Source organism: Xyrauchen texanus, chromosome 33 (assembly GCF_025860055.1).
Source record: "Xyrauchen texanus isolate HMW12.3.18 chromosome 33, RBS_HiC_50CHRs, whole genome shotgun sequence".
NCBI lineage: Eukaryota > Metazoa > Chordata > Actinopteri > Cypriniformes > Catostomidae > Xyrauchen > Xyrauchen texanus.
In genome coordinates, this window is record NC_068308.1 from 17,350,727 (window position 1) to 17,366,522 (window position 15,796).

Below are 15,796 nucleotides of genomic sequence, written 5' to 3' on the forward strand. Positions count from 1 at the left end.
AGTTCTGAACTTAGCCTCATTTGTTTCATATACCTCTTGGTTTGGTATTTTGCTATCTATAGAATAAGAGTGATTTGAGTGTCAAAAAAAACATTAATCAGGGTTCCCATGCACCCTGGAAAACCTGGAATTTTGGAATGCAGTTTTCCAGTCATGAAAAATTAGGAAAATACCTAAATTGCTGGAAAAAAAAAAAAACTTGGTCCAGGAAAATATATTAGTATAATAGAACTGTTTGATTTTGTTGCTGCTAACAAGGTTTTTGTTACATGCACAAAAACATGGCAATAATCAGGTCTCAAGATACAAATTTGTATCATTTTGTCACTGCCGGCAGAAACAACGTCAACAGTTAACTCTCATGAATGAATCCCTGTCACATACTTTCTCTGCTCATCTGCTTTCATCTCTACTTTGCTCTGAATAAATAGTTTAAGTATTGCTATAGTACAAAATAAAACATTTTCATCCCAACATTGCTGTTAACCACAAAAACATTTGAGTTATAAACCTTAGACAAGGATGACGGTCGGACCACTGATTAAAAAAACATTGAATTCACACCCTGAGTTGACAGCATGGTGATTCGGCCTTCACACCTAAGGATGTGAATTCATTTTCACTAATTCAAAGATAGGAGTTCGCTTATACTGTGGTTACCACATGCACTATGTGGGAAACATGGACAGAATCACCGAATCTAGTCATAAAAATAGCAAAGAAAAGAGTGGGAACCCTGATTAATAATTACCTTTGACACTTTTTGATACATTATTAGTCATTAGGTACTGAATGATATGTGTATACTGAATGTGTATCAATGCACAACTGTTTTGTCATCAGGGAACATCACATGTGAAATGCCAGCCAAGTTCCGCTGTGACAATGGCTTCTGCATTTATAGTGGTCTCATGTGCAACCAAAAAGACAACTGTGGGGATGGCAGTGATGAAAAAGAAGACATCTGTAAGACATTCACACATACAACACAAATAAAATCTAATTCTGTTAATCCACCCCAAAATCTTACAGTATATACCCAGAATGAATGATTGGACTTAAAATGCTGTAAACAATTTTAGCTGCTCTACTTCCACAAGACTGAGCCGTTGGATTAGCCACACTCCAAAGGTAACAAATAAGCTTTATTTGACATCATGCAGAAACAGTTGTTTAAAACAACAGCAACAAAATAGTGCCCTCAACAGACAACTGTTATGAACAACATGGCTTAATAATGGCATTAAGCCTCAATAATTCACTGCAACTACAACACTATGAGAACACACAAAATGATTGATAGGCAGAAAGTGTCAGAGACCGTGACCTATGGACACATTTTCTTTTTCTGTTTACAGAGTCTAGAAATGTCACAGAGAGTGTTATATTATATTTCAGGACACTTATTTTATTCATGTCTTATGGGGAGTAGGAAAATTATTTGAATACCTTTCCATGAAAAAACAACTTACAGCACTTACTGCATAACTTTCAGTTTATGTTCTATGACTACATGAGTATATTACCTGCAAACTGTTGTGATTGTTAGTGATGGCTGTATGAATTGTGTTTTACCATCAGGTAAAGAGCCCACTCTTGCTCCTTGCACACCCAATGAGTTTAAATGCACCAATGGCCGCTGTGTGGCTCTGCCCTATGTGTGTGACCACAATGACAACTGTGGAGACCTTACTGATGAGTTGGGCTGCAGTAAGTCATTATAACATTTAAAAGGTCATATATGATAAGCGTTACAAGGACAGTGTGGTCCAAAAGTCTCAGACCACATTCAAAATATGGTATTATTGTTATTGTTATTATTATTATTATTATTATTATTACGTTTAAACGTGGAAATAATTAAAGTTGTAAGAAGAGATATTTTAGTTCTGCACTATTTCTAGATCACAAGTGAGAAAATGTAATTTGGCCATCTAAAAATTTGAATGCAAAACAGAAACATTTTAATTAATGGTCTCTCAGACTTTTGAACCCCACTGTATATTTAGTAATTCTTCTATTAATCAATAGAATATATGCTGTATACATCATGAAATTGAAATTGGAGAACTACAGTGAATTTATCTGTCAGATAGCTGATGAGTAATTCTTTTCAGATTTTGGTCACGACCGCACCTGTGATGAGAAGTTATGTCAGCATGAGTGTACAAACCTGAATGGCACTGGCTTCATCTGCTCTTGTAGGCCAGGCTATGCTGTAGATCCAGACAACACCTTCCGCTGCAGTGGTACACACATGCCTAGAAAGAAAGACAGACATACACATTTAAAGGGGTAGTTCAACCAAAAATTTTAATTCTCATCATTTACTCACCCTCATGCCATCCCACATGTGCATGACTATCTTTCTTCTGCAGAACACAAAGGAGGATTTTTAGAAGAATATTTTAGCTCTGTAGGTCCATAGAATGCAAGTGAATAGTGACCAAAATGTTAAAGCTCCATAAAACACATAAAGGAAGCATAAAAGTAATCCATACGACTCCAGTGGTTTAATCCACGTTTTCTGAAGCAATCCAATCGATTTTGGGTTAGAACAGACCAAAATAGAACTCCTTTTTCACTGTATTTCTTGCCATTGCAGTCTCATGATTTCAAGCTTGATTACACTTCCTAGAGTTTGATGCACGCACAAAGTACTAAATGGAGTGTAATTGAGTTTTAAATCATGATCGCCAATGAGACTGCTGATTTCAAGATTTATAATGAAAATTTAGTAACATTTTGTTCAGTTCTCATTGATTACTTCAGAAGACATTGACTAAACCTCTGGAGTTCTATGGATTACTTCTATGCTGCCTTTATGTATTTTTTGGAGCTTCAAAGTTTTGATCACCATTCACTTGTATTGTATGGACCTACAGAGCTGAGATATTCTTCTAAAAATCTTTGTTTGTGTTCAACAGAAGAAAGAAAGTGATACACTGGGATGACATGAGAGCAAGTAAATTATTTTTGGGTGAATTATTCCTTTAAGCATCTTAACACAATTCTCTTCACTATTTTGTCAATTTCAATCAGTCTTACACCTCCAAAATTAATATCTAGGATGTAAATACAAAAGTTCTGCATTTCACCCATGAATGTTGGGTGTTATCTTCCTATGCCTCAACTTATCCTGTTTGTCTCTGTCTCCCTGCAGATATAAATGAGTGTTTAGAGTATGCCACTTGCCCACAGGTCTGCAAGAACACTAAAGGCAGCTATGATTGTGAGTGTGCCCAGGGGTACAGGAAAGTGGGCACAGGCAATGAGTGTGTGGCTGAAGGTATGAACACAATTTGTGATGTAAAAAAAAATGAAACAAAAAAGGAATAAATTATGAGTAACAACAGACAATAAATGCAGAGCATGAATAGCACACATCTTTAAGGAATAGTATTCCTTTAAAGCTGTCTGTGTAGAGGTGAAGTCTTAAGTATGCATGTCCATTTCTGTCTTCTTCTCTCTCTTAGGTCCAGGGCCGCTGCTCCTGCTGCCGGAGAACATCCGTATCCGCCGCTTCAACCTCCAGACAGAGGAGTACCACAACTTCCTGCAGGAAGAGGAGCGCATTGTGGCCCAGGACTATGACTGGGACCATAACAACACTGGCTTTAGTGTGTACTGTTTATAAAATATGCACATCAGCCTGTTCCTCCTAAATCACAAACCAAGTTATTATAAAAGCACTAAACATAATAATGTATCACTTTAAAAGTTCCAATGTTGCATCTTTTGTGCTTCATATGGTACATTACCTGTCTCTGTGTTTCAGGTATGGTGTATTTTACAGTAGAAGGGAAGGGTGCACTACCTGGTGCTATTAAAAGAGCTTATCTTCCTGCTGTTGATGATCACAGTAATAACATTGCTGCTGCCGTTGACCTGGACATCAAGTATATCACCAAGCCGTATGGGATTGCAGTGGACTGGGTTGGCAGGTTGGCATTCTCTTATCTCTTATTCTTCTGGCAGTGAGAAACGAATTAATTTGTATATATCTAGACATGAGTAGTAGTATATAATAGTGTTTTGGCTGGCTTACTAAAGAGATCAACCAGACACTTACAAAGAGTTCAGAATGCAGCTGCTTCAGAAGGCTGACTCATACAACACTAAGGAATTACATGAAACTAGGTGGAATGGGTTAATTAATAAACTTTTGGCAACAATGATGAATTAATCACTCTGTAACAGCTCATGTGCTTCTAATATTCTTGTAGGAATTTGTACTGGGCTGATGGCCAGCTCAAACGCCTGGAGGTTGCCATGCTGGATGGACGTTACAGGAAGCATCTGATTAAGACTGACCTAGGAGAACCAAATTCTGTAGCTCTTAATCCTCGCTTGGGGTGAGACAAATGTCCCAGTTGGTTGTGGTCTGTTTATATTGGCCTACATAAAATGCAGATCTTTGAATTTGGTTTGCTCATGCTGTGGTGCAGGATGCTTTACTGGAGTGACAATGGCCCCACACCTCGCATCGAGGTCTCCTGGTTGGATGGTCAAGAGAGGAGGGTTCTGGTGGACAGTGCTTTGGGTTGGCCTACAGGCCTGTCCATCGACTTCACTAACAATGACCGAATCTATTGGTCAGATGCAAAGGAGAGTCGCATTGAGTCCATTCTACCAGATGGACAGGACAGACGCACAGCAGTTTTCATAGGTACAGTAAGGGTTTGATTGGTTCTGCAAAAATGTCTGATCCAATCAGCATTATTTTTAATGGGACAGTTTAAAAGTCCCAGATTCCTTATAGTATAGTATAGTATAGTGTAAAACCAGCCATTAGCATTTCCATTGATCTCAAATGGAGTGGAATCTCCAAAAGAGGGTGGGGTTACTCCAAAATGGGGTTGTGCCAACTCCAAAACCCACAGTTAGGGATAGGGAAAGGGTACGGTTAGGGGCTCCCTATGTCTTTGCTGGTGGTTTAGAGCTCTGCCTGCAACTATATCATTCTTGAAAATGTGGGCGGGCACTATGCTAACTCTATTACTCTGGCGCTGGAAAGAAATATAATGTTCTGACAATGCTGATTCGCTGATGGCACCACAAGAACACAAACATTTCCAAGCCCTTCACTATTGTTGCGACTATCCTGAGCTGTGACGCCAAAAATAGCAGACTTTAAGAGACTTTAAGAGACCACCATAAAGAAATCACTGGTCACTGGTAAAACAACTACAAATGATACTTGCACTTTATATGTTGCTTGCGAATTTGTTTTTGGTCAAAATACATAGTTGCTTTAGAAGGACTGTAAATAAAGGAAGATGCTTGTTTCCTGCAGAACTATGTAGTTATGACGTTTATTTTCGATTATTTGTATAATTTGCAAACATTCATCTTCAGTTCCTTTCCCTTCTCTCAGATGTGAGAAATCCTTTCAGTGTGGATGTGTTTGAGGACCAGGTGTACTGGAGCACGCAGGAGAAGGGTGAAGTTTTCAGACAGGACAAGTTTGGCAAAGGTGCCAAAACAAAACTCTTGACAGCAGGGCCCTGGCTCACCCAGATCAACGTCTACCAGCAGCAGAAATACAACTCTATAGCCAGTGAGTAACCTCAATAGACCAAAGTTAGCATAATGTCCTCTATATAATCCAAATGGTGTTTAAGCTTTATTTCACTTTTTATTATTGTGGTTATGAAATATAAAGTGATGATAGTGAGGATTTTGTTGGTAGCCAGTAATGTGATTTTATTGATGAGATGAATGTGTCTGACAACAGTGTGTGTGTGTGTGTGTGTGTGTGCCCCCTACAGTGAAGAACCCTTGTAAGGGCACATGCAGTCACCTGTGTCTGTTAAGACCTGGAGGCTACACCTGTGCCTGCCCAGAGGGCACCAACTTCTTTCCTGGCAGCAGCACGGAGTGTGACGCAGGTGCCTTTAATAGTTGTTATCTCTGTCTTTATCTTAATGATGTGACCATAAAGTAATTCATTTTAGCTTTTGAAATCGACATTGCTGACGTTAGCCTGTGGGTTTCGGTAATAATACAGGATATAAGTCAAGTCAAGTCAAGTCAATTTTATTTGTATAGCGCCTTTCACAACACACATCATTTCAAAGCAGCTTTACAGAATATCAGTATTAACAGACGATAAAACTGTAATGTCTATAATGTTGATTAATCATCATTGTGTAATTTAGGTAAAATACGATTTTTAATAGTGTTTAAAAATAATTAAATGATAATTGTATTAATAACCCCAGTGAGCAAGCTGTAGGCGATATAAGGGGGCAGTTTGATGCCTTACACTGCACCAAGTCAATGTGATAATGTGGTCCACATCCATTTACTGTATATCTCAGCTCTAGTAATTCCTGTCATTGACTGCCAATTGTGTTTTGCTGTATCATTTTTGATAGGAATTGATCCTGAACCCACCATGCCCCCTCCATGCCAGTGCGTGAATGGTGGCACCTGCTACTTTGACGACAATAAGGCGCTCTGCATGTAAGCTTATGTTGATTTCTGAAGAAATTGACACTTTGTTAATGTTTAATAACTACAAAGCACTTTAAGACCCTATGAAATTGCTTGATGACCACTGTTTTCTATCCTGTGTTGATGAATTTCCTACTGAAACAAGACGTTTGGGTGGGACATATTGAAGAGTGTGTCACTTTTTTAAAATAGCCAATAGACTTTAGTTACGTCACAGCCTTGAAGCCTTGAGGGATGGTTTACCAAAAATGAAAATTCTCTCATCATTTACTCACCCTCATGCCATCCCACATGCATATGACTTTCTTTCTTCTTCTGAAGACAAACAAATATTTTTAGAAGAATATTTCAGCTCCCTAGCTCCTTTCATTGCAAGTGAATGGTGGTGACCAGACTCTTGAAGCTCCAAAAAGCACATAAAGGCAGCATAACATTAATCCATATGACTCCCATGGTTCAATATGTCTTCAGAAGTGATGCAATCGCTTTTGGTGAGAAACAGATCAATATTTAAATCCTTTTTACTATAAATCTCCACTTTCATTTTCAGGATGTGAAAACACCCTCACCCAAAGCTATCATATCACTTAAGAAGTCATATTAAACCACGGGAGTCTTTTGATGCTCCAAAAATCATATAAAGGCAGCATAAAAGTTCTGGTCACCATTCATTTGCATCGTATGGACCTACATTGTTGAAATATTAGTCTAAAAATCTTAATTTGTGTTCTGCAGAAGAAAGAAAGTCATACATATCTGGGATGGATTTACATTTTTGGTTGATCTATCCTTTTAACAGGAGGGACATTCTCATTTTAGAGAGCATTTGAGTGTACAAAAATATGTGTCATGCAAAAGATCATCACTCTTTTTGGTAAATTTTCCCATAAGAGACATTTGTAATTTATATATAACCACAAAGGGTCTTTAATAAAAGGGTACATGGGTGTGTTGGTGGTGGAAGAATGGATGAATTTATGGAATGTTGACTGTTAAATTCCCTAACAGCTGTCCTCCTAATTGGAATGGAGATTTCTGCCAGACCAGTGTCTATGGTGTAGTCACAACCTCAGGTAAAATTTTATGGTGGTACTTAACAGCCTTCTCGCAACTGTTATTAAACCTCAGCATTGCAGTTATTATGTAGCTTTTATGGGATTTGTCCTCTAATGCAAAACAGATCCCTTAGCAAACAATAGTATGTGACCCACATCCTGTCTGTCTCTGTCACTTTTTTACATCCACAGTTGCTATTGCTCTTGGAGTTACAGCAGTTGTGGCTCTTTTCCTGGGATGTCTGATATATTCTGCCCATAAGAAATCAAAAATCATGGATGCTCTGCATAACATCAATCTACCCATCAACATATCTATCTTCAGTAGTTTCTGGTGAGAATAAATAACAGTGTCTCAGTAATGAAACAGAGAACAAACTTGGCAGATAAATACAGTTACAGTACACATACCTTATTAAACATATTGTTTAACATAATTAGGGGTGGTTCCTCTGAATCATTTAACAACCCACCAGAATCCAGAGAAGATAATGACAGCAAAAACATTCCTAAAGAGGTTAGTACTTAACCTGTTATCCATGCATTTTAAACATATTCTGTGATTGCATAATTATTTGCTAAATTAATGGTGTCTTGGTTGAAAAAATATGACAATGTCCATATTGTTATGGCATAATCTAACAGACTCATGCTAATTTGAAGATCTAAGTTTGTTTACATTGTTAATATCGACATCTTTTGCACTCTGGTCAACAACAGGAGTCCAGTACATCAATAGAAGTGGAGGGAACGGGAAAATGTTTTGAAAACCCAGCATACAGTGCTGAGGGAGAAGCACAAGGCTCTTCCGCTGCCCCTACCGCTGTAGCGACTACAGTCATCAGCGTGCCTGCCATAGTATGTCTGTTACTGCTCTCTAGGGGACGAAACAGTGTACTGCATTTTGTTTCTGTATTTAAAGGGATAGTTCACCAAAAACTGAAAATTCTGTAATTATTTACTCACCCTCATGACGTTCAAAACATGTGTGACTTTTCTTTATGGAACACACTGCTTTTTAAATGCAACAAATGTAGACAGTGACAAGGCTGTCAAGCTCCAAAAAGGACAAAATACAGCATTTAAAAGTCGTTTTTATGTCCTAATGTGCTACATTCCAAGTTTTCTACAATAATACAATAGCTTTATGTGAGGGGAAGCTTTTTATTGGAAAAACTGCTTTTATCTGTTTATAAGTCTTGGAATATAGCGTATGAGTCATATGGGCTTTTTTAATTGTGCTTTTTTGTTATTCCTGAAGCTTGTTAGCCACTGGTCAGTGTATTTTATATGGTAAAGAGCAGCTTTACATACAAATATACTGCTTTTTTGTTCTACCGAAGAAAGTATGCAGGTTTGCAATGACTAATAGTGAGAAGTAAATTGTGGCAGAATTTTTCATTTTTAAGTGAGAACTATTCCTTTAAAGTTGACTGGAAAAGACAAAAAAAAAAAAAAAAATTTTTAGGCTCAGTGTTATATTTAAATCTTATGACTTTCAGGAGAGTATTGAAAACCCAGTCTATGCCTCTGTGATGAGCCCTGTGACCCAGCCAAATGGTGCTGTAACCCCCATCAAAACAGATGCCATTCCAGCCAACACTAAGCCTGACAATTGTAGCAAGGTATGATTTATTTTCCTGGAAATTATCTCACTGTGTTTGGATGTATGATTGAAGTAAAAAGTATTATGTTTACAAAAACAAAAAATTTGTTAGCATAGCTAAGGCTGAAATTATTATTGTATGCGTTTCATACAAATTAAGCTCAACTGAAAGCATTTCTGGCATAATATTGATTATCACCAAAAATAATTTCAACTCATCCCTCAATTTCTGTAAAAAAAAAAAAAAGAAGCAAAAATCGAGGTAAGTGAGGCACTTACCATGGAAGTGAATGGGGCCCATTTTATGGAGGGTTTAAAGGCAGAAATGTGACACTTATAATTTAATAAAAGCACTTACATTAATTCATCTGTTAAAAATCATGTATTATTTGAGCTGTAAAATTGTTTAACCCTTTCAGCTCAGATGAAAAAAAAAAATCATCAAAATATGAATAACTACCGTACTGACAAACACAAAATAGGTATCGTTTTAAAGCTTAGAAGAGTACTTTTTAAAGCATGTATGCACTATGAACAAAACTGAACAAGAGTTTTGATATTTGCAGACAAATCAGAAGTGTTCCATTTTGCTAATTTATTTAAAACAAAATGTGCACTGTACATATTGCAATCAGTTAAAAATATCAAATACAACCAGCATATTTGTTTTACTGATGAGTAATAGCTAAGTATATGTCTTTGACAACACTATATAGCACAAGTTTTGTTCATGGGTATTAAGTGTTATTTTCTAATTGCGTATGCCTCAAATGTATAGAAAATGACTATTATTCCCCACACACTTTGGTTTTGTGACCAGGACAGTGATATTTTGAAATGTACCAACATAATTTCCATTGAAAAAACGGTTAGATTTGTGTCTTTTAATTCACATAAAGTAAAAAAAACAACAACATATGAATCCAAATTAACATGTATTTATACTAAAGTAATACAAAAATGACTACAAAAGATTAAGAAGTGAGTAGTTTTTTCAAGATTTACAATTATACTGTAAATTACTTTCACGAATCAGCCCCCAAATGTTGTCTCCCATTAAGTTTTCGTTATACTGTCCTTGGTAGTGGTGTTTAAAGTCCAGTATATCCTGATGGAAGTGCTCGCCTTGCACCTCCGAGTACGCTCCCATGTTCTCCTTGAATTTATCAAGATGAGCATCAAGGATATGGACTCTGAGGGACATCCTGCAGCCCATTGTGCCGTAATTCTTCACCAGCGTCTCAACCAGCTCCACATGGTTTTCGGCCTTGTGATTGCCCATGATGCCCCGAACCACTGCGACAAAGCTGTTCCAAGCCGCTTTCTCCTTATTAGTGAGCTTCTTGTGGAATTCATTGCACTCCAGGATCTTCTTTATCTGTGGTCCGATGAAGATACCAGCTTTGACCTTTGCCTAAGACAGCTTAGGGAAGAAGTCTTGAAGGTACTTGAAGGCTGCCGACTCATTATCTAGAGCTCTAACAAATTGATTCATAAGGCCCAATTTGATGTGCAGTGATGGCATCAGCACCTTCCGGGGGTCCACCAGTGGCTCCCACTTGACGTTGTTCCTCTCCACAGAGAACTCGGTCCACTGTGGCCAGTGTGGTAGTGCGCCTTGGTCTCCCTGTTGTCCCAAAGGCAAAGATAGCAGGGAAACTTGGTAAAATCCACTTGGAGACCCATCAGGAATGCCACCATATTTTTGTCTCCTATGACCTTCCATTCTCATCAAACTTCAAGGTGTCCAGCAAGGTCTTGATATGTATCCACTTAGGAAGCTGGAACTAAACTGAACTGGTGGGCATAAGTCCCCTGTATTTATACTACTATTTATATTACTGGGAAGTTCTAGAAAGTTCTAGAAGTTACTTCAAGTTTACTCTGCACAAAATCTATCTGGAATGTTCTGGAAAATTGGTAAATTTAAAAATATCACTGTCCTGGTCAGAAAATCTAAGTTTGTGGGGAATATAGCCATTTTCTATACTTCTGAGGCATAAGCAATTAGGAAATAACACTTACTGCCCAGGAACACAAAAATAAAAATAAACAATATGTTACACGGTGCAATCAAATTGGTGTTGCTTATATGCCTTGTTTTCACTTATAACTTCACAAAAAATTAAGAGAACTTAAAATATCACATAACATTACTTAGAAGAGGTGATTATCTTTCAAATGAGCCCAGACACAAGGTAGATCATTAGATAATCCACACAAAGCACAATGTTACATATGGCCACCAGGAGATGGCGCCATGTAAAGGACAGACTCATGATGCAGACTCATTGAGTCAAATGGCACTCATTCTGTCAAATCTCATTACTAAAATCATGTCTCCGTGCTATGCATACCTTTAGTCAATGTTGTGTTGGCATGTATAATTCGTTTTATGTAAATTATTATGTTTTATTTGTTTGGAAGGCTTTTGGTTACATGGAGACATTTTTGGACTCTCAAATTATTTTTGATTGCTTTGTCGTATCAGCACAAACATTTTCTCAGATACAGTTGAAATTATTGGGAACAAAACTGAGGTTTCTTGGACCTACCTTATTTACACCCAGAGATATATAATGTCAAATAAGAAAAATAAGAAAATAAATACATTTTTGGCACAATTGTTTTAGTAATTTTTAGCAGTTTCTTAGTCCGAGAGTGTCAGAATGTAAATCATTAAAAAGGTTGAAAAGTTTTCTTTACAATGATACCAAAAACATGACACAGCTTTGTGGCAGTGGTTCGGGGCTTCCTGGGCAATCACAAGGCCGAAAACCATGTGGAGCTGGTTGAGACGCTGGTGAAGAATTACAGCACAATGGGCTGCAGGATGTTTCTTTTGCCAAGTTATAAGTAGTGTTGGGTTCGAGTCCACCTTAATTGAGTCCGAGTTTGAACTCGAGTACCCCAACTCTAGTTATAAGCTTTTAATTTGGGGTATGCCACTGACAGAGGAAATCTTTATAAACACCTTCAGAGCTTAAAGGGTTAAATCCGCCGTGGCGGACTCGAACAGCAATTTGAGTTAAAACTTTTCGAAAAATAAATACACATTTTTGTCCCCAGTCCATTCAGACGAACTTGTTTTTTTCTCCATATCTCTCCCCACTCCTCAAATATTGACTCCTCTACCACATCCAGTTTCCTGGTCACGCCTAAAAATCTATTGCCCCATTGTGGTCTGAAGTTTGTAACCACCAGAGCAATGCAAGAGTGCATGTAATGTATGTACAATGGGACCACACATTGGCCAAATGCTCGTGTCCGAGGTTGCGTACTTGCGTGAAGTATATCTCTGCCCTAATACTTATAGGGTTAGGGGTTTAGAACAAACCCTAAACAGAACATTTGATGAATCAATACTGTGCTGCCTTGCAAGCCCTGTAAAAAAAAAAAATTATAATAATCACACAGCAGGAGTTATTCCTCACTGCTGATGATTTGACAAGGAAAAGGCGATCGTGTGGGAGAGGAAGACACAGAGGAGCTAGAGAGACATAAATAAGTAACAGAAAAAACCCACAGGCGACCTTCATACCACACAGCATGGTAGCACAGGAAAGAGCTGTGTCTCAGCTGTGTTAAAACCAATCAGTTTACATTAGACTGTGTCTGACTTTCTGTTTTCCTCTATTACACAGGCTGATACATCACAGCTACAGACCGAGGAGGCTACAGATGATATGTTCGCCAACCCATTGTATATGGTGAGATAAATTCATTAACCTGTTGTGCCACAGTATTTCAGCTCAAAACCTGCATGTTATTTACTAATCATACACAATCTAAATGTGCAGAAATAGCACTGCATCGTATTAAAATTAAGTCTTTGTCATTTCATATATATATATATATATATATATATATATATATATATATATATATATATATATATTGCATTGCAATTGATTGCACACTTGCCCTTAAATTATGGGCATGATGCTTCTGCCCTCAATTAATCTGTAGAAGGATATGAGTTTGTTTTTGTTTTTTAATAATGGAGGTCTCTCTCTCTCTTTCTCTCTGTCTTTATGAAGAAAATAGCTGGAAGATAAATGCTACAGTATATAATATATAATACAATGTAGGCCTTGAATCGAAAATAATTTCCTTTGCCGATGAAAACAGAGTATAAAGGAAGAGAAAGACCTTGCAGTCTCCTTGAAATGACAAAGTAATTTGGAGAGGTGGAGGCATTGATTCAGTTGCAAGTATCTGTACTTGAGTAAACTGGCGGTGTGAAGAGAATTGTGTTTGTCTGAGTGGAAAACATCTATAGACAAAAAGGAAATAATCTTGTATATACAGGTGAAACTCGAAAAATTAGAATATCGTGCAAAAGTTCATTAATTTCAGTAATTCAACTTAAAAGGTGAGACTAATATATTATATAGACTCATTACAAGCAAAGTAAGATATTTCAAGCGTTTATTTGATATAATTTTGATGATTATGGCTTATAGCTTATGAAAACCCCAAATTCAGAATCTCAGAAAATTAGAATATTGTGAAAAGGTTCAGTATTGTAGTCTCAAAGTGTCACACTCTAATCAGCTAATTAATCCAAAACACCTGCAAAGGGTTCCTGAGCCTTTAAATGGTCTCTCAGTCTGGTTCAGTTGAATTCACAATCATGGGGAAGACTGCTGACCTGACAGTTGTGCAGAAAACCATCATTGACACCCTCCACAAGGAGGGAAAGCCTCAAAAGGTAATTGCAAAAGAAGTTGGATGTTCTCAAAGTGCTGTATCAAAGCACATTAATAGAAAGTTAAGTGGAAGGGAAAAGTGTGGAAGAAAAAGGTGCACAAGCAGCAGGGATGACCGTAGCCTGGAGAGGATTGTCAGGAAAAGGCCATTCAAATGTGTGGGGAGCTTCACAAGGAGTGGACTGAGGCTTCAAATGTCATATTCCTCTTGTCAAGCCGCTCCTGAACAACAAACAACGTCAGAAGCGTCTTACCTGGGCTAAAGAAAAAAAGAACTGGTCTGTTGCTCAGTGGTCCAAAGTCCTCTTTTCTGATGAGAGCAAATTTTGCATCTCATTTGGAAACCAAGGTCCCAGAGTCTGGAGGAAGAATGGAGAGGCACACAATCCAAGATGCTTGAAGTCCAGTGTGAAGTTTCCACAGTCTGTGTTGGTTTGGGGAGCCATGTCATCGGTTGGTGTTGGTCCACTGTGCTTTATTAAGTCCAGAGTCAACGCAGCCGTCTACCGGGACATTTTAGAGCACTTCATGCTTCCTTCAGCAGACAAGCTTTATGGAGATGCTGACTTCATTTTCCAGCAGGACTTGGCACCTGCCCACACTGCCAAAAGTACCAAAACCTGGTTCAATGACCATGGTATTACTGTGCTTGATTGGCCAGCAAACTCGCCTGACCTGAACCCCATAGAGAATCTATGGGGCATTGCCAAGAGAAAGATGAGAGACATGAGACCAAACAATGCAGAAGAGCTGAAGGCCGCTATTGAAGCATCTTGGTCTTCCATAACACCTCAGCAGTGCCACAGGCTGATAGCATCCATGCCACGCCGCATTGAGGCAGTAATTAATGCAAAAGAGGCCCAAACCAAGTACTGAGTACATATGCATGATTATAGTTTTCAGAGGGCCGACATTTCTGTATTTAAAATCCTTTTTTTTTATTGATTTCATGTAATATTCTAATTTTCTGAGATTCTGAATTTGGGGTTTTCATAAGCTGTAAGCCATAATCATCAAAATTATATCAAATAAAGGCTTGAAATATCTTACTTTGCTTGTAATGAGTCTATATAATATATTAGTTTCACCTTTTAAGATGAATTACTGAAATTAATGAACTTTTGCACGATATTCTAATTTTCGAGTTTCACCTGTATAATAAACTGTATTTTTATTTAGCACATTTAAAGTAGCTTTTCGAGGCGCTTTAAAACAAGCATATAAGAATACAAAGCATAAAAACATATATTTATACAGTATACAGTATATGTGTGTGTATATATATATATACTCACACAGTACTGTGCAAACATTTTAGGCACTTGTGAAATGCTGCATTATGAGGATGTCTTCATAAAGAATGACATACACGGTTTTCATTTATCAATTAACATCATACTAAATCTAGTAAAACTCTAAGACTAAGAATAAGTCTAGCCTTCAAAACTGCACCAATTCGCCTAGGTACGCCTGCACACAGTTTTTCTTGGTATTTGGCAGATAGGATGTTCCAAGCATCTTGGAGAATTAAATTTGCCAAAGTTTTTCTTTCTATTTAGGCTCTCAATTAGTCTTATGTGCTTCTGTCACTTCATGTAATCTCAGACTTGCTTGAATTTCAGTGGGGGGCTCTGTGGTGGCCATGGCATCTGTTGCAGGGCTCCCTGTTTTTCTATTCTAATTGCAAAAGGAATATTTGGGAGTTTAAAATGTATATTTCCTATTGACACTAAAGCTGAATAACCATCTTAAGATAAATGCTTTTGTGAAACATCTTATGTGTAAGACTTTTGCACAGTACTGTATGTATTCTATATAAATTTGAGCTAGATTAATGAAAAGTCAGCCCATCAGATCCTTAAAATACAAACATGACTGATATAGATGTGCTTCATTCTTAGATTGAGATTGATCTCTACTAATGCAAATGTATTCAGTTGTTTATCTTCGGTTTCCACTCAATT

At 37.6% G+C, this 15,796-nt stretch overlaps 1 protein-coding gene across 1 annotated transcript in view; it reads left to right on the forward strand.

Moving 5' to 3' along the window:
- The window catches only part of lrp2b (low density lipoprotein receptor-related protein 2b), a 72,247-nt gene that overhangs the window by 55,849 nt on the left and 602 nt on the right, over positions 1-15,796 (forward strand). The window contains exons 62-78 of the mRNA XM_052102641.1: positions 844-966; positions 1,582-1,710; positions 2,118-2,249; positions 3,164-3,289; positions 3,477-3,620; positions 3,779-3,944; positions 4,227-4,355; positions 4,449-4,669; positions 5,378-5,560; positions 5,772-5,891; positions 6,381-6,468; positions 7,468-7,532; positions 7,707-7,848; positions 7,956-8,031; positions 8,235-8,372; positions 9,017-9,139; positions 12,765-12,830. Coding sequence (XP_051958601.1) covers positions 844-966; positions 1,582-1,710; positions 2,118-2,249; positions 3,164-3,289; positions 3,477-3,620; positions 3,779-3,944; positions 4,227-4,355; positions 4,449-4,669; positions 5,378-5,560; positions 5,772-5,891; positions 6,381-6,468; positions 7,468-7,532; positions 7,707-7,848; positions 7,956-8,031; positions 8,235-8,372; positions 9,017-9,139; positions 12,765-12,830 — 2,171 coding nt within the window. The remainder of the gene's footprint in view (positions 1-843; positions 967-1,581; positions 1,711-2,117; positions 2,250-3,163; positions 3,290-3,476; positions 3,621-3,778; positions 3,945-4,226; positions 4,356-4,448; positions 4,670-5,377; positions 5,561-5,771; positions 5,892-6,380; positions 6,469-7,467; positions 7,533-7,706; positions 7,849-7,955; positions 8,032-8,234; positions 8,373-9,016; positions 9,140-12,764; positions 12,831-15,796) is intronic.